At 35.4% G+C, this 27026-nt stretch overlaps 1 protein-coding gene across 3 annotated transcripts; it reads left to right on the plus strand.

The window, feature by feature from the left end:
• Positions 1 to 739: 739 nt before the first annotated feature.
• LOC113517371 (ATP-binding cassette sub-family C member Sur) lies at positions 740 to 26970 on the plus strand. Of its 3 annotated transcripts, none has more exons than XM_026902026.3 (26): positions 740 to 1624; positions 3896 to 4048; positions 4380 to 4755; positions 7934 to 8164; positions 8238 to 8567; positions 8650 to 8853; positions 8929 to 9229; positions 9519 to 9700; positions 9792 to 10110; positions 10406 to 10511; positions 12156 to 12307; positions 12489 to 12733; positions 14718 to 14942; positions 15334 to 15479; positions 15843 to 15959; positions 16433 to 16506; positions 16858 to 16982; positions 17778 to 17933; positions 18611 to 18832; positions 19643 to 19800; positions 20050 to 20245; positions 21001 to 21220; positions 22169 to 22293; positions 22950 to 23241; positions 24332 to 24510; positions 26097 to 26970. In XM_026902026.3, the coding sequence occupies exons 2-26, from the start codon at positions 3912 to 3914 to the stop codon at positions 26241 to 26243; spliced, it is 4965 nt and encodes a 1654-aa protein (XP_026757827.2). In that variant the 5' UTR covers positions 740 to 1624; positions 3896 to 3911; the 3' UTR covers positions 26244 to 26970. The 3 variants fall into 3 exon arrangements, with proteins under 3 accessions (XP_026757827.2, XP_031768353.2, XP_052750646.1); XM_031912493.2 differs by having other exon boundaries at positions 740 to 1620; XM_052894686.1 differs by lacking the exon at positions 740 to 1624 and adding an exon at positions 2473 to 2609.
• Positions 26971 to 27026: the final 56 nt, after the last annotated feature.

A 27026-nucleotide genomic window follows, 5' to 3' on the forward strand; every position in this document is an offset into this window, starting at 1 on the left:
TATTTTTACACTTAGTTATTTATTATCGTAACAGAATATTACTATTGTGATTCTGGGGTAATTACCTATACAGGTATAGGTTAAGGATCTAGGTTAAATACGTAACAAGAACTGCATGTGCATATATATACATATATATATATCTACATAGTCAAGAAACTATAATCTATGCACTGACTCGCTTACTTACATATTTACCCGTTATCAATATATTGATTAAATAATAAGAGATTATTTACAATATTAGACAACGTAAATCATATTTTTTTTAATGGATGATAATGGAATGGTAATCACGCCTGCACGGGGGGAAGAGATTGTCAGTAATGGAGACAAAGAGCCCAATTGCTAGCAATATACCCAACTAGGTTGACCACCACTTGGTCTCTCCTGAAAACCATTGTGCTGAATTCTAGACGCTCTTATCACGATAAACTTAAAACACCCTTTGCCTGGGCTAACGGTATACACTGATAGGGCACTAGTGAGAGATGATAGGTGTGAATAAAGACGCAAGTCAGTTAACTCATCGTGATGAATACTCTTGGAATTCAGCACAGTGGTTTCTAGGGGGCACCGCGGAAAGGTCCACCTGACAGGGTATATTTTTAATAATGGAACTGGAAGTTCGCATTACTAGCAAACCAATATATATTCAGAGTATACCTAATTATTTAGTTAATTAATTCATTATTAATATAAAAATAGGAGGAAAAATGTTATTGACATGATCATTTATTACTTTGTCATAATTTTCTAAAAAACTTAAAAATTTAAATAGATTAGGTGATTATTTTTTGATTAGGTTTTTAATATATTCATCATGCATAATTTTCAAGAAATCGATCGTGTTGCCATGTGTTTTGTACGATAAAATGAAAAAAATACTTATCTTGCAAACGTGAAAATACCTAAATTGTTATGTTGATTTGTAGACAAGTAGAATGGTAAGTAGGAATTACTTATTGGTGTAAGTATCGAGAAGCGAAGCGGGCCACCTAATTTCTCCTGCTTCCCCGTACGACTGTGAAATGCATGCATGAAAGTGTACTACACTTGTTAGTTACTTGCTAGTACAAACTACTAGCTAGTAACCAACCTGTTTCAATACTTTCAATGAACTAAATTGAAATGTGGCAGGCGCGGGTCACTGCTCTTCCATTTTACTGGCCTACTGACGTATGCCTAGGTATACAAGTTGCAAGCTTGACGCGCTAAGTGACGGTGGTGATACGCCGCGCTCCGGTGGATTCCAAATCGTACGCCAGCATGTCACGCTCCAATCCAACATCCAACCAACTTCAATTTAGTCTCCAGTGTAATTGCAGAGCGGTATCACGCGTCTACTTTGAGGCGTTATAAGACACAAAGTTACCCAACCTATGAAATGAACCGCATCATAACATAAGAATAATCTCATAAACTCGAAACAATCAAACATCTCGTGTGTGAAGTGTATGAAAATTAAATAGTTTACGACTATCGCTATGTAAAATTATAAACTCTGCACCTGTTACTGTTAAGTGAGTTTTGTTATGAGTGCGAGTTGATGTAAATACGTGATGATCCGTTATTTATAAAATATCAATCGATCGGAAATATCTGGCTGGTTATCAACAAGTACGTAAGTAGGAAATTATTAAGTACTTACCTAGATAAGTGGTTAATAATCGTAAAATTCAAAATTATAATTAGGTATATTTTTAGTATTCGAAGATAATAAACTTTGATTTATTGGCATAGGAAGGTAGGTAGTATTTATTATTATATGAATTTATAAAATTTTTTTTTTAAATGATTGCATAAAACGACTGTTTCGACGGAGACCATATTAATTAAAACCAAGAATAGAAAAGTAGGATTGCTAAAAAAATGTCTAAATCGGTTTAAAATATATGAATAAATAAAAAATAAATAAATATAATATGTGTATATTACTCGCAAAAAATATAAGGGAATTGAAGTCGCTTAAATATATATAGTGCTAAGTTTATACCCATATATTTAAAAATATACTCGCTAACTGTAATAGTTTTATTATGCGGAAAAAGGTACCTATCTATAATTATATACTTACATTAAAAAGTCTATAATAAATAATACAGTAAATTTTCATATGTGAAATATTTTTACACATACTCGTAAGTATGGCCACGATACGCTTGACGTAGGTACTTAAACCAACACTTTGTTTTAGCAATGTACCATTTACTGGGAGAAAAGGGATTGTTAGCAATGGAGACTGAGAATCCCATTACTAGCAATATACCCAACCAGGTCGACCTCCTCGCGGTTCTCCCTGGAAACTATCGTGGTTAATTCCTGATGAATTCATCATGATGGGCTAGCTGGCCTGCCAGCCTTATAATAGATATTGATACTTGATAGGGTATATTGATAGCAATGGGAACTAACCTCCTCATTACTAACAATCTTTTCCCCCCGGTTTGAAGGGTGTGATATGGCACTGAATTTGCAGGGTCCCAAGGAATAACACCTGAGTTCTCAAGAATAAAAACGCATGGGGGATATCATGGGCGAAACAGTATATTCTGTTATGTCCATGGTACTGCTCATGTCTACAGGTGACAGTTATCTCTTTCCATCAGGTGAGCCGTCAGCTTCTATGCCATTCTAAGTTGTATAAAAAAAAAACATTTTTTTTTTCAAAATTAGCATGATTGTGTAACAAACAAACTTACAAATTTTCATATCAGGGGGAATATTACAAATTTTTTAAACTTAACAGATTAACTTTTCCTTGACTACAATCTGGGCTGTCTCTTAAATTAATAAATATAATTAAATCGATTCGATTTTTTTTTTGGTCGTAATGAATAAAGTTAAAAATTATTTTAAAGATTCTTTCACTTATAGAAAGTTATATTAATTATTAGCGAATGACATGGTCTGTGTTTTATTTAAAATAATAATAATATAATGTCAGTGTCAGTGGAATATCAGGTATTGTTCCTCTGTACCCGGTAAATTCACTGCCATATCCCACCCTTCAAACCAAAACACAGCCATGAAAACACAACTGCTTCACGGTAGAAACACGAATGGGAGGTACCAAACTAAACGACTTTTGTAAAAAGTCTCCCTCTGGTTTTGTTGTATAATGTCCATTCTGCAGAAAATTCTTTCGCTTATAGAATGTTATATTAATTATTAGCGAGTGACATGGTCTGTGTTTTATTTAAAATAATAATAATAACTAGAGGTCTTCTATGAACCTACCCGTGTGAAACCTAGGTGAGTTACCAGTTATCTATAATTTTAGTATCAAATTACAGGACGTTCGTATAAAAAACCCCTGGCAGGATACTTGCGGATTTGTACTTAATATCTATCTTATCTGCGAAGATAACGTCATTTCTGACAACCTTAACTGCACGGGTGAAGAACTTTTATCCGCGTAGAACCAAACCTCCCTATTATTTATGGCAAAGAATTATTGACGTTAACAACCCGTTAATCTCGCTAGCCACGGTCTGTTCCCATCAATGTAGGAGGCAGTAAATTTTACCAGACGGCGGCTATCATCACCACATGGATCACGGATATTGAATTGCGTTATTTACATAATATTACCTAAATATATTCGTACATATATACGAGTATCAGCCTTTAACTGTCCTCTGCTGAACATAAGCCTTCTCCTTGGGAGGCTTTACTAGTAGTTGCCACTCTTAGCAGGCGATTTAGCAACAGCAGTTAGGCTTTGGAGATGTTTTAAGAGGGACGTTGTCGCCCATCCCTCGCTCTCTCTAAAAAGAAACGAAAAAGAAAGGAGTGCCCTATTCTATGCCTAGGCCACGCGGCAATGTCTGTACATAAGAGATATTAAAAAAATGTTTTATGAATGATCTTGCCAATGATTGTCGTCTCACAGGCACGAGGCTAACGGCATGGATGCGGTATGCGAACGCGGCGACGGTCTGTGCGAGATGCGCGCACTGGCTGCTTCCCTTCACTCGCTGCACCTGTATTGCGCCTCCATATCCACCGCACTCATTTGCTGCTGTGCACCGACACATCCGCGTTGGTACGAAACAATATTTATTTCTTCAAGGATTTTTATCTTACAGACATATTAATCCTAAAAGATTATTATTTTTATCAATCGCTCTTTTACTTAAGTAAATTATCCAGTGCTCTAATTTGTAAATCCAGTAGGTATCTATGTATAAAATAGTACCTACGTCGCAAAGCCGCGTCGAAGTTTAAATAACAAGCACCATTGCTACTGTAATATATATAATACGAGTACTTAGATACTGAGTATCAGTTATATTCTTTAATGTATCCATGTATGTCGATTAGGCGAAATCAGTAAATTGGATTTTTTTATTTATATATTTATTTTGATTTAACAGGCACGGTAAGCGTTGGAGAGGTCAAACCACTCGAGGCATAGCCAGTCTAATCTTAGGCATCACTTGGTGTTGTGGTGCAGCTGCAGCATGTCTGAGGCCTGCACAAACAGTGTACCTGGTATCGGCAGTTATTGCTCCACTAGCGTGGTTGGCCGCCGCTGCGCTTCATGTGGTACTTTGGAGTCGCCGCTCAGCAGCACCTATCCTTTATCTCGCTGTATACTGGCTTCTATCCGCCATTTCCACAGTCGCCATTCTGTGGAAGCACATCAAGACTGAAGTGAAACTGAATCACATCGATCTCTATATACAGGCGGTTTCCACAATATTAGCAGTATTTATTTCAGGAGTGGACTGCATTTGCTTTTACGATGAGGTAATTGTTTCTGTTTTATTTATACGTAGCTATGCATGGCTATGCATGGCTTAATAAACATCAAGTAGCATGGGTATTAACCTTGTAAAAAAATTATTCAGTCTAGTTTTAATGTATTCGTAACATTAACTCATTTAGATATTGGAGAGTTACATGAAATATGAGCTTCTATATATTTTTGATTTTTAAATTGTTGCATGCCTGTACTGGGGCTACGAGAGTTCCAACTTGACAATAATGTGTAACATTTTCTACCATATCTCATATGCATTTTTACATGAACATTCAATATGTACGAGTATATACCGAAATAACAAGCCAACAATATATACTTGCATTTTAAATTCTACTATTGTAACTACTCTGATACCAAATAGGTATATCTACCTACATGACGTGCGATAGTCATTACCATAAGGTGACCGTAAACTGGTTTTTCAGTCTTCTATAAAACAAATAATGAAGTATTATTAAAATTATATTACCTTCCTTGAGGATCCCTCGTAAGGAAGGTAATATAATTTTAATGTCCAGCGTTGGACAGTTAATGGCTGATATAATGATTATGATTATTATAATTATATACCTACTAAAACAAGTGATCGCATAGTTTAACTCTTTCTCCTATAAGTTCAATGAAGATTATCAGCGAAGACATAATTATGATGGGTGAAAGTGGACCACCTAAGCATATTATAATTTTGTTGACGAGTATTAACATAATTATAACGTATCGTGACGTATAACAGCGGTATGCATACCGGTATTTTCTAATTAACCGGAACGACGGCGACATGAACGGAATTAGTCAACATGTAGTACTCGTATGTAAATTAACAGCACCGCTTGGTTTCATACAGTAACATTGTGTGGTTACATTCTAGTCTACATAGATTATTGTTATGGAAAAACTTTAAATAGAAGAATTAACGTAAGTAGACATATAGTTCTATAATGGGCGAAAGTCTATGAGTATAATGGTTTTTTAGAAAAGATTTTAATACCTTTTATTTTAGAGATTTATCATTATAAGGTAACATGTGCGAGTGTTACTCGGAAATTGTCAGTTTTCATGAGTGATGGTTCTTAAAGTTTCTAAAATTGTTGTATGAATATAAGCGTTTATGATAATGTTAATAATCACAGATAGAACAACAAAACGTTTTTGATTACTCTTTTTATACGACGGCCTACCTGATGGACAATAGTAACCATCGGCTATAGACATGAGCCGCATGCATGGACATAATAGAGTATACTGTTTCGTCTATGATACCTCCCATGTTTTGCCATTCCTGAGGCCTAAGGTGTTATGCCTCTGTACTAAAATAATTACCGCAATAGGTCCAGAATTGGTAACAAAATCGCTTAAAAAATACAGGTTAAATGACAATCTTCTTCTTTACGAAGTCTTTTAAATTTTTTATAAAAAGTAACTGACGATTTTCTTCAGAAAGAAATATACAAACTTAAATGTGTGAATTACCTATATCGAATCTACACCTCGTCCAATGAACGAGGCGTATAATATAAACAAAGAAAAGCTGACTCAAACTAAGTATGATGACGATGCTAAGCTGCTTATCGACAGTCTAGTTGCATTTAGAAATAAATGCATATCTACATAATTTATCAAATTACACGAAATACTTAGGTACGAGTAGCTATAACCAAGATAAATTACAAAGGACAAATTGTTGATTTATTAGTATTACCCCATGAATAAAGGTAACTGCATGATCTTTTTAACTTGCCTAAATAAATAATCTTTAGCGCTATTTTGTCTGTAAAATTAAAGATTTTTGTAATGATAACTACAAACGACTCGCAAGGAAGGTGTTTTTGTTATTAAATATACCTACTAGAGCTTACATCTCAAAATATATATCAATGCAAACATTCATATAACAAAAACATGTAATGCACACCTACCTATTTATTTGTAACCAGCCTGGGTACTTACCCAGTCAATAAATTATTGCTAGATATTATTTATATCAATAAATAATAAGATATATAGTTGGATTTACGAGATTAAAAGTGAAATTATATAAATCTGTAGACAAGTGCATATCATAACAATTATGTCCATTCATTTAATTATCGGAGTTTGATAATCAAATAAGTAGCCGAGAAAACAATAAGAAGTATTATTATATTATGTACTAGTAAATTGATATTGTTACCCCAGCTCCCATTAAATAAATTATAGCTAAATATCGGAAAACTGAAACCGTTCTTTTTATTATAAACTCATAATAAATAAAAATTTGATTAGAAAATAATTAAAAATATCTTATAGGTATACATAGTGATATGAAAAGTAAAATAATACATGCCTATATTGTTTTCTGTTTATCAGCTCATAACATTATTTATTACTTTATTACATCTTTATTACTTCGTTCTACGTACAATAACATCGATCGCACGCTACATAGGTATATTTATGTACAAATGACCTACACCTAAATTCGTTATCATATATAAGAAATATTATTGGGTATAGAATGATTTTCAAATTAATAGATAATGCATGATGATCAATACATCGATTTTATTGTAAAACATAATTACAGTAAATAATCGTTAGTCAGACAGGAGTCGGTCAGTTGTAGAGCGCCGCCGTCGTGACGCTCTCCAGTTTGGCGCCAGTCTTCTAATACACTATGAGTGATAGTGTACTCGTATTTATATTTTTTTACATACTAATCTGCTTACCGTTTAAATTGTCTGGATGTCTACTTATTGCTATGCCTTTGGAGGGCATTACAAGAGAATTTTAGATCTTAATGCGCTCTATACAACATATTTTGTGATGATAGATTAATGATATTGAATAATCACTTCTTACATTTGAAATAATAAATTAAAACACTAGCTGTACTCTGCGGCCTTACCCACATCAATTAGGATATAAAATAATATCTCGTTGTTAAAGAAATGACCACTAGAGATGACCACGGTTTCATTTATACATTCATCTGGAAATCCGATTAGAAGCATTTCTATAAATATTATAGTTAAAGGACGTTTGAATATTTGTTGTAGGTACTCAATTACGTAGCTTTACGAAATTAAAATGGTAGACAGATATACCATATTCTAGATTAACACATATAATACTTTAGGATACAGCTAGTACTTATTTACTTATACAATATAGATATGTTTTTAGGTTACAAAACGACATCGAAATCAACAAAAACCTTCCACCAGTGAATGTAATATACCATATAAACACAATGACACATATTTCTATTCAAAGATAGCGTTTTTCTGGCTAAACCCATTACTATATAGAGGATACCTTTCACCTCTGGAGGAAGATGATCTCGGAGAGTTGCCTGAAGACGAGAAACCACGGATATATTATGATAAATTTAAAAGAATTTTTAATAATCTAAAGGTACGTAGACATAAAAAAAACATTTTTCAATTATTTTTTTGTACAAATAATGATAATCCTATTTATTCTACAGGACAAAAAAACAGACGAAAGTACCCCTAATATATGGCGATGTTATTTTTACACAGTGTGGCCAAATTTTTATATTGCGGGAATCTTGAAATTATTAGGGGATCTAATAAGTGTTGTACCTGCTATCGGTTTAGCAGTTATTATAAAATTTGTAGAAGAATCTTCTGACACTTTTGATCAGAAATCACACGTTACCATACAAGAATTCTTTAGCAATGGGTATATAATGTTAACTATTGTAACCATTGCATTGATATCTCAGGCATTTCTTTCACAAAATTCTACACATTTGTTAACTGTAGAAGGCACAAGACTAAAAACAAGTTTACAGGTATGGTTTACAGATAAATTTAATCTTCTTTGATTAAGTCACCAGTAAACAAAATCATGTAATAATACATCTTTGTTTACAGAGTATTTTATACGATAAATGTATGCGACTTGCACCATGGTCCTCGCCGGGTCCTGAAGATAATGAAGACTCACCGTTACTGCATGTGCCAAAGGTGTCGACTACCACACCTTCTGGTCTACTTGCGAATCTTATGTCTCAGGACACTTATAATGTAATGTCATGTGTCTGGATTATTCATTATTTATGGGCCATACCCTTAAAGGTAGAAAAATATTAATAAAAATAATAAAAAAAAGTATGCTGATTTTGCAATGTTGACGCTAATCTAATCTTTCAGGTAACAGTAATTCTATATCTATTATATATAAAATTAGGCTTAAGTGCCATAATAGGCGCAGCGGTCAGCATAATATTTATTACTCCACTACAATTTTACATCGGTAAAAAGTTGTCTGATAATTCTAAAGATATAGCAAAATGGACCGATCACAGAATTTCCAAAATGACCGAAATATTAAACGGTATTAACGTCATAAAACTATATGTCTGGGAAGACTTGTTTAATGAGAAAATATTGAATCTAAGAGAAGTGGAGCTGAGGCTGCTAAATAAAGACTCTATTTATTGGAGTTTCTTAAGTATGTATGTGCTTTCATAATAATAATATTTAAACTTATTTTAAAATAAATTTAAATAAAACAGAATTGAAATAATCTTTACGGAAATAGACTTTTAATATAGAAGCTGAATTCGGAATTTTGTTATTTAAACTAATAAAGCAGACTGCTCTTTACAAATAACACTCGTTTAAGAATATAATTGATGAAGTAGCCAATACTGGGTTCAATTCTATTTTAATGAACTCAATAATGTAGTCTTTATTTTTTATGTCGCATTTAATTTCATTAAATATGAAATAATTTACAGCATTCACCACTCAAGTCTCGACAATTTTGGTGACAGTGATTACGTTCATGGCATATTATTTTCTGGAAGATAATAAAACCTTAACAGCAAATAACGTATTTGCTGGACTGGCATTATTTAACCAATTAACAATACCATTACTAATTCTGCCAGTGACTGTCCTAATGGTTATTCAAGCTATGGTAAGTTAAATAAAAATACAACGAAATGTAGTTTTATATTATTTTTCTTTAACGCATTTCTACCAATAAATGAAGAATAAAACTTGTTCAGGTTAGCACAAGAAGAATTAAAGATTTCCTTGACCTTCCCGAATCAAATAATGTCAGGGAAGCCAATGATGTACAAACCACCGCAAAGATAACAGATATTTTAAACAATGCTTTTATTAATTCTTCTACTGACGACATGTTTCCCACAGAAAATATTGCAAATAAAGAAGAAGTAGTAGATGAAGATGAATTTTCAGATGATGAAAACACAAAACTGACTCAAAGAAATGAATACGTAGTTAGATTTAAAAATGCAGTTTTTTCGTGGGGCACTAAAAATGGTACTTTATTAGAAATTGATGATTTAGATATTCCAAGAGGTAAGTCAAACAAATAATTCTTTCCATCAATGTTTCAAATTGAAGATATTTGTATTACCCGTTTACGCTACGTTTGATAAATGTTAAGTTACATGAATATAAAATGATATGCTTTAAAATCAAGTCAATGTATTTAATCAACCACTATTCAAACTTGATCATGCTTTTTGTAATTTAAACCATACATAACTTTTAATAATCACTAACAATGTTACGGAACTCGTATGTTTTGTTAAATGTTAATAATTATTCAAATTAACATTTGAAAATAAAAATAAATTAAATTATTTATTAGGAAAACTAATCATGGTGGTCGGTTCAACTGGGTCCGGTAAAACGTCGTTATTATCTGCAATTCTCGGCGAAATGTATCTAGAGCGAGGTGAAGTTAATTACAATGAGTAAGTCAGTTTTGCTATCATATTTACATAACAATTACATACAAAACATTTAAGAATGTTGTACATTGTATTATGATGGTATTGTTATATACCCAAATGTTAACATTCTGTTATGTGTATATATTTTATGTACATAAATAATTGTATTAACTATGTTATGTATAAATTTATTCATTCTTTTTGTACACATAACTAGGTATCTATTTTACTTCTGCGGACGTAGGTAAATTAACGGTAAATTACATAAATTCTATTTTATTATACTTGATAGCTTATCTATTTCGTAAAATTTATTTTACTACTCCTTAGAGGCTTAAGATTAACCTATTAACACAAATATTCATTACTTATTAAAATAAAACCTTACCATTATCAATCTTAGCTCTTACCTCCTTAAAATCTTAATCGATCAGTATAAAATTTGGTATACGCGTACTAAAAAGAATGGAAAAGTTACTTTCTATTCCGGTCAGTTAACAATATCCCGGACATGCGGACGAAATTACAGGTGAGAAGAGAAAGGAACGGCATTCCCCCATGTAGATACATAAATAGAACAAAGGACTGTTACACGGGTAAAGTTTGCTTAACCAATTATTTTGAAATTTAACACTAGTATTTGGGACAAAGAGTAATATATACTGAGTAGCGGAATTAAACAAAATAATTCTAATCAAAATTTACCATTGTGTCCCGGCATAGAAAGGCCACCTCTTTCTTTCCCGTGCGTGTCATAAAAGGCGATTAAGCGAACTTATGGTGGAGTATTAGACAGCAGCGTCCCTCTTAAAAAATCATTAAAAGTTTAACTGCAGTTGCCAATTCACTTGACAAGCATGGCAATTACTGGCAAAACCTTCCAATGGTAAACACCAAAAAGAAACAGCCTCCAGTCCCTGGCGGCTCCGCTATTCCTGACTAAAGTAACGGTCATGCACATACACAAACTTTGTCAATGAAAAGATTGTATAGATGGAGAAAAAGTGAACAAGGAGAACTATATAATCCTATATAGAATTACAGCGGAACTTCTAAAAGCGAGTGGAAAAATTTTACTTGTAGTCCTTCAGAGGCTCTTTAATTTCATCATCTGTAACGGTACTACGCCTGACTCGTGGAGCAATAATGCGGTAATCCTGTTCTTCAAGAAAAGTGACAATACCTTATTGAAGAGCTATAGATCGATTTCCCTTCTGAATCACGATTACGTACTGTTTTTAAGAGTCCTAACCAATCGTCTTACGCACCAAACTGGACGACATCCAGCTACCCGAACAAGCTGGTTTTCGAAAAGGTTTTGGCACCATATACTAAATACATACGCTAAAACACAATCTACAGACGACCACAAAGTATTATCCGTCACTATGTCTGGCGATAGTGGACTATGAGACAAGGACGTCTTTGATTCGATCAAATACAGTGTAGGACGATTCTCTTTCCACTAGATGGAATGATAAATTCAAATGCATTACAGGTAGTCAATGAATGCAGGTGGCTCAGGACCGTTCACTATAGGAGTTTATGGGAGAGGCCTATGCTCACCAGTGGACAGATAACAGTTGCAATGATGATGATGATGATGAATCAAGATTTCATAGTCATAGGTATACTTGTTTTTTTTATATCTATATATTTTAATAGGCGTTGCAACACGTGGTATGCAGGACAACCGCCATGGTTACTTGAAGGATCGGTGCGAAATAACATTGTGATGAACAATTCTTGGTGTCAACGAAGATACGCACGTGTATTACGCGCGACCGATTTACGGCCTGACCTACAACTCTTACCTGGTGAGAAACTAGATAAAATAGCTGTATAGTAAAATAGGTATGATTTTTTTATTAATTAGTTTTTAAAAGATACTTTAAAATCTAATTAATCAGGTCTAAAAGAGCAAAATAGGATTTTTTGCATTAAATATTAATATTTTTTTATTTTTATTTAATAGTAAAAACCTTTATAATCAAACAGAAGGAGATGCAACGCTCCTGGGTAGTCACGGTTCGCCTCTATCCGGCGGTCAGCGAGTACGTGTGTGTGTAGCACGTGCGATCTACTCTGATGCACACCTGCTAGCATTGGACGAGCCCCTTGCAGCATTGGACGCGGGGCTGGCCCAGCACGTCGTAGCTCGTGCACTGGTCACTGTTGCACGCGCCGGCCGCACCGTTATCGTTGCTACTAACAGATTGGAACTTTTACATTACGCTGACGCGGTAAGAAACCACCTGTTTGCCATATATATGGTCCCTGAGTTCATAGTTGATGATTATCTATAAAAAATTCTACTAACTATTACTAATGAATTTATTGTGTTCTCTTAATTAATATTTAATGTTAACAAATGTTGGTTTTAGTAAATATATCTAGTTTATGATATACAGGGACACCTGTATAACGATAACATTTTGCATATTTGTTAATGTTAAATGGTTGTTGAAAGTATTTTTAACGTTCAGCGTGACGTAACACATCATGGTCTATTTGGTACTTTGGTAATCAAACTTATAATATAAACACAATGCGGTTAGTTCACTTCAAATTTTCCCATATTTGAACTACCAATAAACCGTAGTTTAATATCCGGTCCTAAGTGATAAGTAACTGCAGATCTACTGAAAGCAGCAGTGCCACACGAGCTTCTACTATCACTACCACAGCAACTAGCGTAACTGTAGATTGCTCTCTATCATAATTTCTTATTGTTTACAAATTGCCTGTAATTTGTTATATTCAATTTGTTCGAAATCAACGCTTAAATGTGATACTACATTTAGGCGTTAATTTCGGTGTAATAAAAATGTAGATCAACATCGACATATTTAAGGGGTCGTGTTCCTATGCTGTTTTAGGGTTGCTGATTGTTTAACATTTTAACATTCTATAGAAGTAAATTAGATCTTGTATACAAAAATACTTAATGATCATTGATAAAGTATTTATTGTATAGATTCCTGCACTTGACACTTAATAAGCCTAGACATCTAAATAAACATAAATCATTCATTCTTATCGACTAATAGATGCCCCTTTTTAGGTTAATTGTAATGTGTTCGGATATGAATAAGTATGTTTGATATAGGATCGATTTTCACTCAAAAACAGAAATGTTACTGTTGTGATTTTAGAATCATTAAATTAGGTATCTCATTCGTAAACTGTGCAGGCCAGCAACAAATACAGTTCATCTCTTAAGAATAAATTTCCATATTCTTATAGTTACAGACATACATTCTGACGAATCTGGGGTACTTCATTTTACCAATTCAGTCATTACATTTCCAATTCACATCACGTGTCTATACGGCGTGAATGAACTAACCGCGTTGGACGCGTAACTCATTTAACATTTTAATTATTATTTTAACTAAACACAGACAACAATGTACGGGTAATTAATAAATGTCATAATTAACATATTACTCGCTTGTTCTCAAAAACATCGTATCAATACCAAACACACTGGTTTTTCATGTGTGTTTGGTGATTTACAGTGATCTTCGAATAATGTTAACGATCTATTCTCCTTTTATGGCCTCCATAAACAGAAATACAACATACTTCGAAACGTTCATGTTTAGCGAAAGTAGCAAAAGAATGATAACACAGAGTGGTGTGTATATTAAGAATTAAACAAGCAATTAAATAAAAAACATCAAACATTATTTCATAATTATAAAAACCAAAATGACATGCACTAATCGCGTGCATAAAAAAGTTTTCCATAATTTAATTTCTCCATATAGTTTTAGTTTTTGTCTTTTCCACTTTAAAATAATACCGAACAATCTTAATGATGTTGAAAATCCCTGTCAAACAATAAATACCACTGAAAAAACAAGAAAAAATCTATTGAGAAAAATCTTGTTTTTTTAATTTACAAATATCTATTTGCATTCGCCGTGTGGTTCCGACATAGAATAGGCCACCCCTTCCTTTTCCGTGGTTGTCGTAAGATGCGACTAAGTGAAGCAAAGGATGGACAGCAACGTCCCTCCTAAAACATCTTCAAAGCTTAACTGCGGTTGCCAATCCGCTTGCCGAGCGTGGAAACTACTGGCAAACTAAGGGGAAGCTTATGTTCAACAATTAAGAGCTGATATGATAATGAGGAGATAATTATAAATGTCCCTTTAAAATATATTATTCCGCAAAAACTTACGCATTCTGAATTTGAATAATAAACAACAATGTTGTCAGGTTATAGCTATGGAGGACGGTCGAGTGTGTGGTTTCGGACGGCCTAGTGCAGCAGGCGGGGGTCCACCGGCGCTATGGCGGTGGGCACAGTTGGCAGGCTCGGCGCGAGCAGCCGCCGCGCGTTCTGGCGTGGGTCCGCCAGGTGGTTCGGCCCGAGAACGCGACCGTCTGCGGCGTGCTCTCAACCGCGTCAAATTCCAAAGGAGTCATTCAGATGATACTATGGTAAGACTGCATTTATTAAATGTGCGTTAGTACCTTTATCCATGTTCCTATCGCAGCTATGCTTGCATGCTTTTAATTTAGTTTGAAGCGTGAGCATAGGAGTGCAATTAATGGACATGAAGACATAAGAATAAGAATCAAGTCCGAGGATGATATATGTGGTACGCGTGGGGATACAGTGGGCATCATATTATTACCATAGTTATGAATCTCCATTAAGAGGACCATTAGTATAGTTGCCCATATAATTTGTTTAAAAATTATTATAATTAAATTAAATCCTAAGAGGATCAGGAACACGTTAAGACACATATTGTATTTTATGCAAAACCTATCATATTTTAGCAGAAAACTTCACATATGCTACATGTGGAGAACTACTTGACTACAGATTGGTATCAGCGAAGCGACGGGGGCGCACCTTCTGACTGAAGTGCCGACGTGCTCAGGCGGTAGCTGGAGGCGTGCCACAACTCGTACCAGGCCAGCACTCTCGAGACAACTATCTTCGCCTCCTCCTTCAATGCACAATCACAAGTAAATTCTCAGTAGTATAAAATCTACTTCGCTTCAGAGACACTTTGTACATAAGCGATAGTGACGCATATCATGTAAAGAAAAATATGAAATGAACTAATATATTATACTGGCTGTACTTGAAGATTAGAACTCCGCACAATACAAATATTTTAATTTAAAAATATATCTGTTTATATTGGTTTGCACGTTTTGTATGAATTTTTACACTCGTAATATGTAAAATTCCAGCTTACAATTGCCATGCTGGTTTGTTATAGTGTTTAATACTACGTCTTCCATCCCTTACATTGTTCTTAGTCACTTTTTACAACATCCTAGCGATGAAACTTAGTTTTATTTATTGAATTTATCTTTTGGTAGATGGAGACGTGAGGTGCGCCGCGCAGTAAGTGCTGACGCATCAAATGTAACGCTACAAAGAGAAGCCAGCCTGCTTCGAAGGTTGCTGAGGTCTCGACCACATCGTACTTTAGCCAGGTAGAAAACTAATCCTGTTGTTATTACTTTATTATTTTCTACCAAGTTATACAAATCCTTCTAATTACTACAATTGCTAAAGCTGTTTATGTTAAGTAATATTTTATATACTTTTAATATATATTATGATCTTAGAAAATCTATAATCTTATAAAATCTATCGGACAGAAAATTATTAATCATGTACCTATTTATACGTATCAACGTCATTTTCCCACATCTGCATTTAAATTCAATTTTAACACTTGACTTAGAACTTAATTACTTGCTCATTGGTATCAAATAAACTCGTGTAAGAATGCTTTTATTTCTCTTAAAAGAATTTGAATTTGGAATTAAAAGTATTTAATTAATATGGAATGAATTTTTATTTTGACGCGCAATTATTACGCTATTGACATGGTAAAACTTGTCTGAACAGGCTTGTTTGTACAGTATGAAAACGTATATTATTGATCTACTTATGATTCCAGGTGGACACCAAGAACGCTGCGCCGCTTACTAAGTTCAGAAACAAACGCCTGTAATGAAGAAAATTTAAATAATGGTAGGTTATCTACATTCCTAAAAATGTCTTAACAATTGACAGCAACACCAGATTTGAGTACATAATTCTATCTTATTAATGATCGGCTATGATGTTTTGCATAAATATTAATGTTAAACCTAATTCCTACTTATCCTATACCAATTTAATTTAACAATGACAAAATAATACGAATAAATACTAATATCTTTTAACGGCGAGAGATCCATGTTCAGCATTCAAGTTATAAGCTTGTAGTAACAATATGACCCCAGAAAAATCTGGTGCCAAATCGTGTCTCTTGTGCCAGAAATTAGTGTATTTACTGGACTTTTTAGATAGATACTATAGTTGCTGTGGATTTTATTACAGACATCGCTAATGAAACGGGAATGGATTCTACATACACATCACTGACATCGAACGGCGCTAAAACCAATACTGCTACAGTTTCAGATTTAGTATCTACCAAAGACAACGACGCCAGTTACAGTGAGGTACATAATAATTTACTTTAATTATGTGATCAAAAATATCCTCACGTAATGAATATATAAGTTATCTGTAATGATTTTGATAAAAATGTTACTCAACTTGCCCACATTTCGTCCCAGTCGAGTATAGATCTATGTATTACATTAGCTTGCAAGGCCAAAGCCAAACCGAAAACTAACGGCTCCGTCTCTATCAATATACCCTGCCACCATAGATTATATAGATAGAGCATCGAATCTCAAAAACGGGTCAACTTAATTATCAAATTAGCTGTCTGTTTTTTTATCAGTATTTATTATACTTACGCATACAATGTATTATTCAATTAATAAAATAAGTATTTACGCATTGAAAAAATGCAAAAATTATAAGACAAAATAAATATAGAAGTTATAAAGGAATCACTTATAATTATTTATCACGCAAAATTGCATGAAAAAGTTGATCCATTTTACTCGAAGGATTTTGTATGAATAATCTAAGCCTGCCACGTTCACCTCCACGCGGGGTTCCCTATTAAAAATATCGTAACTAATTCTTGCTGAATTCGTCACAATGAGCCAAAATACTTGCCTTTAATCTCACTTATGCTCTTATGGTGCTCCACTAAAGTATCTCGATAGCGCAGGCAGGCAACTTTTTTCTCCATAATAAGGTAGAAAGAAGGTCCTTTCTCAAGGTTTTAAACAGCAGGAGGCAATTTTAACCCGCTCCAGAGTGATGCAACAATATACAAAATTTCACTTATGACTCGTGTTATTCTTATTTTAGTCATATTATATCTACAATAATTGCAGAAAGTAGCGTGGTGCGAATACGGGCGGGCGTGCGGGTGGTGGGGTGTACTGTACTGGGTAGCTGCGACGGCCGCGCAGGCGCTCGCACTCGCCGCCGATTACTGGCTCGCACGCACCACCGCACAGAACTCACAAGCTACGTTCTCTGACGAACAGGTTACTATTATTACCAATACACTTATTACAATTATATAATAACAGTCTAAAGCGGATAAAGTTAAATAAAACTCTTACATCAAGCGTATTCAGGATGAGAGCGAAGGGATAAGTAAGCCATGATCATCCCATATTCTCTGATATTTACTTCATAATGCGAGCGGAACTTCAACTATGCACCAAGACATAGTTATCTGAGTGTTTTTAAGGGCCTTTTAAAATAGCTTTGAATACGCCATTAGTATGCCGAGTTCTTCAGTCGATTGAATTATTTGTAGCTTCAATAAAATCAAATGATTTATTACTAGAGTAATATAGCTAATTCATCAAATAACCAATTTCAAGGATTATTCAACCTAAATATTATATTTATTTGCTCAATGGGTGCTTATGTTTTACGCTGTGGATAACTGTAATTGACTAGCATTTAGTAAAAGTGTAATATGTATTTAATCATGAAAAACGCTGTTGTTATCCTAAATAAATAAATAGTTAAAACTACACAATTAAATAGAAATCATTAAGACAGAAATTTCGTGAATAAAACATTCAAAAACAGTAAAAAAAAAAGTTATCAACCCACTGTGGGGAAAATATTTCAATTTCAATAATAGAATACTCCTTTAACAGAATTTTAATTGATTTTGATTTTACCCTCCGTGTAAAATGTCTTACAGATGTGGAGTGCTGTACAAATATACGCGTTATGGTGCGTGTGCGGTGCGGGTATGGGCGGACTCGCACAGGCGGCATGCGCGTGCGCGGGCGCGAGAGCGCGCCGCAAGCTTCACGAGCAGATGCTACATGCGTCGCTGCACGCTCCGCTACACTACCACCAAGCAATGTCGCAAGGGTCACTGTTACATTGCTTCTCTGCAGATATACAAATTATTGATAAGGTTATTCCAAGTTCTCTATTATGATTTGACAAAATTTGTACAATGGCTTTACGTGTTTACGGTCTGCTGTTGAAATGATTTTTTTTTTCACTTAACATTCTTTCGTTTCTGATAACTGTTAAAAAGTAAATTTGTATTCTTAATAGGTACTTTAGACTTAAAGCTCTAAAGTGTTTCAATATAGGTATTTCAATATAGGTTGTTTCCTGAAAATTTGAAAACCTTTTTCCTGAAAACCTACATTTCTAAAGATTTTAAATATCTATTTTTGTTAATGAAAATATTTTGAAGCTTTTTTATTTGAAACCACATCAAATTAGAGCCAGTACCTTAGAATATCAAATAATAAAGTTATGACCCACTTAATAGAAAATGATAACAAACACGTATAAACATGAACGGTACCATGGACGTTGCAATATACACTGTGATGTAGTACCTCTCTTACTAAGGATTATGGTGGTACTAGCCATGTGGTCCCGGCATAGAATAGGCCACCCCTTCCTTTCCCGTAGGTGTCGTAAGAGCCGAGGGAAAAAGTAAGAACTAAGGGAGGGCGAGAGATGGGCAGCAGCGTCCGTCTTAAAACATCTCTATTGCCTGACTACGACTGCCAATCCGTCTGCCAAGCGTGGCAACTATTTACAAAACCCCCAAGGGGAAGGCTTATGTTCAGCAGTGGACAGTAAAGGGTGATATGATGATGATGATGATGATAATGACATCTATGTTAAGTAACACTTAGCATATATAGGCCTACACCCATTTGTTTTTTATAAATTAATTAATTGAAATTTTTTTTTATTACAGAAACTACCAATAGCATTTAGCCGTTGGGCACAACTAGCACTGCTTTGTGGAGCTGCCATGTTGGTGAATGCGATCGTTGCGCCATGGAGTCTTCTTGCACTAATTCCGGCCGTTATATTTTATTTCACTCTACAATCAGTTTATCTTCATAACGCCAGGTAAATTGTGTAATAAATATGAAAAAAATAGTAAATTTATCTATCACATAATTTATTTATATATTATAATTTTTTAAAAATTGTTCATTTTTACAATGTCTAATTATGTATGTGCGTGCGTGTGGGCGGGCGTGAGTGCATGCATGCGTGCGTTCGTGCGTGCGTGCGCGCGTGTGCTTCATTATCATTCATTAAAAAATATGTCCAATAATATTTATTACGATTATAATACTTATTGCAAAATAACAGGGAGCTTCAGCATTTAGAAGCTCAGAGCGCAGCGAGTGTGGTGTCACTGGCAGCGGAGACGAGCACAGGCAGCGCCACAGTGCGCGTTGGACGGCTACAACCGTTCATGCGCACTGCTTTCCAACAACGTTTGAACCGCAATCAGAATGCACTGCTACTTCTCAACACAGCCAATCGTTGGCTGGGACTTAGTTTGGTATGATATCATTTTTACCTTTTTTATATAGGTATAAATATAAAAAAAATACGATTTTTTTACGATTAACGATACAATCCTATACCACAGATTATATAATACTATACTAGTAATACTAATTTTGTAAGTGAACTTTCCATAATTTGCTTGGTATTGGGTGTTGTAATTTGTGTCTAAAATTTATAAAACCAGTAAATAATATGTGTAAATATATTATGAATTTAGAAACATAAAAATAGAAATTGATTTGGAATTCATTGAATTTTTATATGTTTGATAAAATGTGGGCATATCAAGGTGAACGTAACATCACAATAGCACAGACAACAGAAACAGTCTTAAAATTTCTACTACTGACTACTCGTGATACTATTTATAGTCGTAAGCATATTTTTTATGCAACATGGAAAAGCAAACAAGCTGATGGCATACATAACAGTAAGTAATATATGTTCTCTATAAGTTATTTCATAGCAATATTCCTTCTTCGAACCAAAACATAGCCAGGCGCGCATAACTCTTTGACGGCACGATGTGTCATGTAAACAACGCACATTAGGTTCCAAGATAAGCTAAATAAACAAAAAAAAAAATTTACTGCAGATATATGTGTATGACTGTGGCAGGACAGAGGTACCCAAAGTTTTAAGCAGTCGACTTATGTGCTTTCTAATAACTATTACTCAATTTATGTTGTCCACATCGGTCCAGTCGTTGTGAAATGTAAATCTATATAAGACGTACTGGGTGCACAGGACTTGGTAGGCGCGGGCAGCGTGTGCGCGTCGATGTGCACGGCGCTGGCGGGCGGGCGCGGCGCGGCGGCGGGCGCGCTGGCGGCCGCGCACGCGCTGCTGCTGCCCGCGTACCTGGCGCACCTGGCCCGCTGCCGCGCCGACCTCCACCTGCACCTCGCCGCCGTGCAGCGCCTCGCCCACCACACGCACGTGCCGCAGGACCACTACAGAGACGATTGTAGGTTTCTTTTTTAATGAATCACAATGAAATGGCTACCCCGCTTGCGCTATCAGTATACACTGGCGGGACACCAATGAGTGACAATAAGTGAGGATGGAGCATGTCAGTTGGCCCATCATGACGAATTCATCAATTAATCACGATGGTTTCCAGGGGTACTGCGTGGAGGTGGACCTGATGGGGTATATTACTAGCAATGTGGCAGTCAGAACCCATTACTAACAATCCCTTTCCCCCCACGATTGTATGTTATAACTCATATCTTTCTTTTTACCAAGACCGGGCCTGCTATGTGTTAGGATTATTAATAACAGCGATTCGTGGCCCCATTGTTATTAAATTCGACTCTACTGTAACGTGAGGGGAATTGTGTTTTTTAAAACGACCAAAATTTAATTTATTTTTATCACTGCCGAGGTACTAGTGAGTAATAATAGATAAAGAAGAAAGATGTATTACTACATCATAATGAATTCGCATTAGAAATTTACCACGATGGTATCCAAGGGTCCAAATGTCAATCACCATAAGGGATCTCTGGCGGATATTGTTAGTAAGAGAGAGTAGCGACTGAATTACTACGAGTAACAATCTCTTTCCCCAGCGACCCGGTCCTGCAAATGAGCTCATAGAGTGAAATTTTTAGTAGTATAATAGCTAGTAAATTCGGCTCTGTTATGGGCTGAAGATCAAAAGGTCTCATTGCTAGTAATATAAGATCCTATATATATAAGATTCGGCGTCTTTCTGAAACATCCAATCTCTCAACGTTCGTATTAAAATTTATTATTTTGGTAAAATCTCCAATTGGTCTGTTAGGTACCTTTAACTGAGAAAAGTTATAAAGCATTAGATTTATAATATATTTAAGTATAGTAATATTTATAATAACTAATTTGTAGTTAATTTACTTAATCATAATATTCGTACATTTATTGTTTCTAGGTCCTATACCACCGAACTGGCAAAGAGATGGAAAAATAGAATTTGAAAATGTAACAGTACAACCTGAGCCTGGAGCGCCTCCTGTCCTCCACAATATAAACCTATCCATTGCTCCTGGTCAAAAGGTAGGCATCGAAATAATCGCATTGTAATAATATGCCTATTAAAAAGTATTCCAATATCAGTAAAAATAAGTAAAGGATAAAATATTAGTTGACCAATTATTTGTAATAAGGAATTATCGTCTGCCAAGCACATGTGCAGATGGATAACACCAATGGAATCCATCTTGGATATGCTCCAGGTGACCTTAAGAGCACCTATCATCGCGATCCAGAAAGTTAGAAGATATACATATATGATTGAATGACAAACTGTTTATTGTTCCCCTCAAATAGTGATACAAGTAATATAAATCATCAATATGTGACAAATAAATCTTAATTAAAAGAAGCAATGTGAAGAGACAACAATGCTTCTGGGCAACCTTAGGATGGAGAAGAGTAATTAAAGTTACGTCAAGTTACTAGTCAAAGCGTATTTATAATGCTTTACCTTACATATAAATGACCATTCCTTTTTATATTCTTAGGATATCATAAGAGACATGAATAGAAGAATAGTAAGAAAAAAAAGCCCTATACTAAGCGATTAGGGTATCATACTACGTAGTAGACTAATATTTTCATCTTATAAAAAGTGACCTGTATTAATTATGACCAGTGGAAATTAATTAAAAGTTATGATGTCGCCAAAAATTATTAATTAAATCATTATACAGACAGCGATCTGCGGTCGAAGCGGTAGCGGAAAATCGTCGCTGCTGTTGACATGCGCTGGCGCAACTACCATACAGAGCGGTCGAGTCACAATCGACGGACAGGACGTGACGAAGGTGCCGCTGCGCGCGCTTCGTCACCGCGTGGTGCTTCTGCCGCAAGAACCTGTTATGTTCTCCGGGACCCTGCGAGAGAATTTAGACCCCCTCGCAGTACATACTGATGACGAAATATGGGATAGTTTGAGAGCAGTTGGCCTGTTCGATTTCGTTACTGCGCAACCAGCCGGCTTAGGTGTGCTTATACTATTTCTACATCTAATATTTTGTGCTAGGCAATCCAATTATACTACTGATCATAAATAATCATGAATAAAGTCAGAATTTATAAGTAATGCTCTCTTAATACAATTGCTATGCCTGTATGAAATACTACTAGTTACATATTTAGTATCGTAAAATTAACATATTTATTTATTTACACTTTATTGCACCATTTATAAAATAATAAATACATTTAACTGTAATAAGAAATGATACAAAAGGCGGCCTTATCGCTAAGCAATCTCTTCCAGACAACTTTTGGGTAGAGGACATTGAGAAAAGAAAGAAAATCAAAGGGTAGGTGGCGCACTATTATATGTAAACAAATATATACAAAGATATATACTAATATGCACATATATACACACACACACAGGTGTTAAATTACGTATTGATTGGTTTGTACAAATTACATAAAACTAAAATAATCTTGTCACTTTTTAAAGATATTTATAATGGCAAATGACCAGACGGCCTAACTGATGAAAAGTGATAAATGTCGCGTATAGGCATGATAAGTATCACGAACGTCACTATCATATCTTATACAAAGCAACTTTTGTACAGTCTCCCTCTCTGGTGCCAATGCTGTATTATTAAGTACAATAAAATTAGTAATAAAAAAAATAATTGATAGTTCTGGGCCCATGCTGTAAAAAGTTTTTTTTAATGGGTAAAAATGAAATAGTGATACCGCCTGCGCTATTGGTATCCGCTGGCGGAGCACCAGTGAAGGGTGATCGATGAGAATGAAAACAGACTAGTTAGCCCATCATAATGAATTCATCTGGAATTAACCATGATAGTTTCCAGGGGAAACCGCGAGTAGGTCCACCTGGTTGGGTATATTGCTAGCAATGAGATTCTCAGTTTCCATTACTAACAATCCCTTTTACGGTATGGGCCCAGAACTATCAATGATTTTTTTATTACTAATTTTATTATTATATTATTATTGTATTTAATAATAAAGCATTGATACCAGAGGGGGAGACGTTAGCGCAGGCGGGGTTACCATTCTATTTTCACCCGTTAAAAGAAAACGTACATTTGGTCCGCAGAGTGCTGCGTGGGCGCGGGTGCAGGCCGCCGCGCCCGCTCTGGCGGCTGGAGCGCGGGCCGCGTGGCGCGAGCGGCGGCGGGCCGCGCGGCGCTGCACGCGCGCCGGCGCGCCGCGCTGCTGCTCGACGAGCCGCCCGCCGCGCCGCACGTGCCCGCGCACTCGCTGCTCACAGTCACGGTAACACACGCCACATTGCTAATGGCAGGAAAATGGAATACGCCACACGCTAACTTAAAATGGCAAATAAGCTGACGGCCCACTTGATGTAAAGTGGTAACCGTCGCCTGTAGACATGAGCAGTACCATGGACATAACAGAGTATACTGTTTCGCCCATGATACCCCCCAAGCGTTGCCATTCCTGAGGACTCAGGTGTTATTCCTCTGTACCCAGTCAATTCACGCCATATCCCACCCTTCAAACCGAAACACAGCCATGTAAACACAACTGCTTCACGGTTGAAACACGAATGTGACAGAGGTACCCAAGCTATCGATTTTTGTTGTTAGCAATGCGGACTACCAGTCACATCGCTAGCATTATACCCTATCAGATCGACCTCCACGTGGTTCCCCCTGGAAGCCATCGTGTTGAATGCCAAGTGTATTCCGCACGATGAGCTAACTGATCTGCCTTTTCATTCTCACCTATTATCTCTCACTGGTGTCACGTCAGCGTATACCGTTTGCGCAGGCGGAGTAACCTTTCCATTAAAATAAATCGCCACACGCTGCGACCTGTGTGCAGCACATACAATAGGAGCCAGATTTTATAAACATAAAATAGCCTAAAAATTATAATTTAAGTTTTATTCAACATTTTTATCATTGAATCGCTAATTCATTCGTTAGGTCATAGGTTCTCATATATGCTTAAGTAGAAAGATACAGACGAGTGGCTCTTAGCTTTCGTTCTAGAAAAGTGGCAGAACTCGGGTGAGCCTTTACTTTACCAAGGTTAGACGTTACATATTTCTAAATGACAATGTGTGTAGAATGGTATAAGTACTTTGTATCTACTAACTTCAGCTAACGACTAATTTACAAGTACCAAATAGTAAATGTATTTACAATGTAGTTACATTACTCATTTTGGCGGGGTACCAGTGAGGTTTGATAGATGACGCTAATGGAGGTCAGTTAGCCTATCAATATTTAACACAAATTAACTACAATGGTTGTATGAATAGAAATCGACCTGACAAGGCTATATGCATAGCAATGAAGCTGTATGTCCTCATTGCTAATAATACACATATTGTCACAGTATATCATCGTTGATAAAAAATTTAAATGAAACGTAAAATTATGTTAGGTATAATCATATACAACCTCGTATCTAAATTAGAAAATGTTTTCTCTCAATAAAAAATGCTGGTATAAATATTTGTACATTTTTAAGCCAAGTCCCTTGTAAGGTAGGCAAAAAGAAACGTGCCAAAGGCTTCACACATCTCTTGTTTTATCACTTCTATAAGTCGTCTCATGCACTCCACTTCTACTAGAATAATTTACTTTCTCTTTAATTTACTTTCTCTTTACCACCTTCCTTTTTTTCAACCATATTTATCAACATATATTTACTGGGGGGTGAAGGGATTGTTAGTTGATTTGTTAGATTCGTCACGATGGGCTAACTGACCTGCTTCATCCTCACCTATCATCCCTCACTGGTGCCCCGCCGGTGTATACCGATAACGCAGGCGGGGTTACCATTCCATTATCACCCATTAAAAAAAAAACTTATATTTACATATTTTTCAGCATCATATATCTTCTGTGCGCGGATACGATCGCGCCGTTGTTCTAGAAGATGGCTGCATAGTGGAACAAGGGGAAGTGTCCGTCCTCCTTGCACAGCCGAACTCGCGGCTCGCGCGCATGTTATCCACCGTGAACAGGGAAAGATAACTTCACATCGGTATAACAACATTTATAAGTAGGAAAACATATTGACGATCGAGAACTGCCACTGCAAAGCAATATTGTATTCTTTGATCTGTATTGTAATTTTTTTTATATGATACGTTTATCAATATAAAAATGAATGGCATAATACATAAAACAATTCATGAAAGTGAATAAACACAGAAAAATAGGTATGCAAAAATAGAGACTGTTACCATTAGTCGACACTCGGTTTTGCATGGCTGCCTACCTCGAAGATACAAGAAACCGAGGCGTGATAGTCTATTTATAACACAAAAGTGACATTCAAGGATGAAGAATGTGAGACATGTGAGGGAGTTGGTATAACTGAGGGTCTACCATGAAATGTTTTTCGTAATTTCGAACACAAATTAGATGTCACAAGTACGTAAAACATAAAATATCATTTTTTTGGACAAACTAAATAAATTTATGACAAACGAAATGGCACCATTTACAAGGCCGACTTCGATATGAACAAAAACACGAAATTGAGTCCGAAAATTCGGAATATCATTTTATGGTAGGCCCACTGATACCGAAGCATGACAAACGTACAGACATACATATACTAATACGTAGGTATATCGTGTACGTGCCTCTTTTTAATTACGTTAATTTCATATAACTATAATTATATATTGTTGTGGTTTAAAAATACTTTTATAGTGTATTGTAATTGTAGCATAATGTACCTGTTGCATATATAATATTAATATATTAAATCAAACAATTTTCAATAAGCAAATATACAAATATTAAATA

This window comes from Galleria mellonella, unplaced genomic scaffold (assembly GCF_026898425.1).
Source record: "Galleria mellonella isolate WM207_F2 unplaced genomic scaffold, CSIRO_AGI_GalMel_v1 utg223, whole genome shotgun sequence".
NCBI lineage: Eukaryota > Metazoa > Arthropoda > Insecta > Lepidoptera > Pyralidae > Galleria > Galleria mellonella.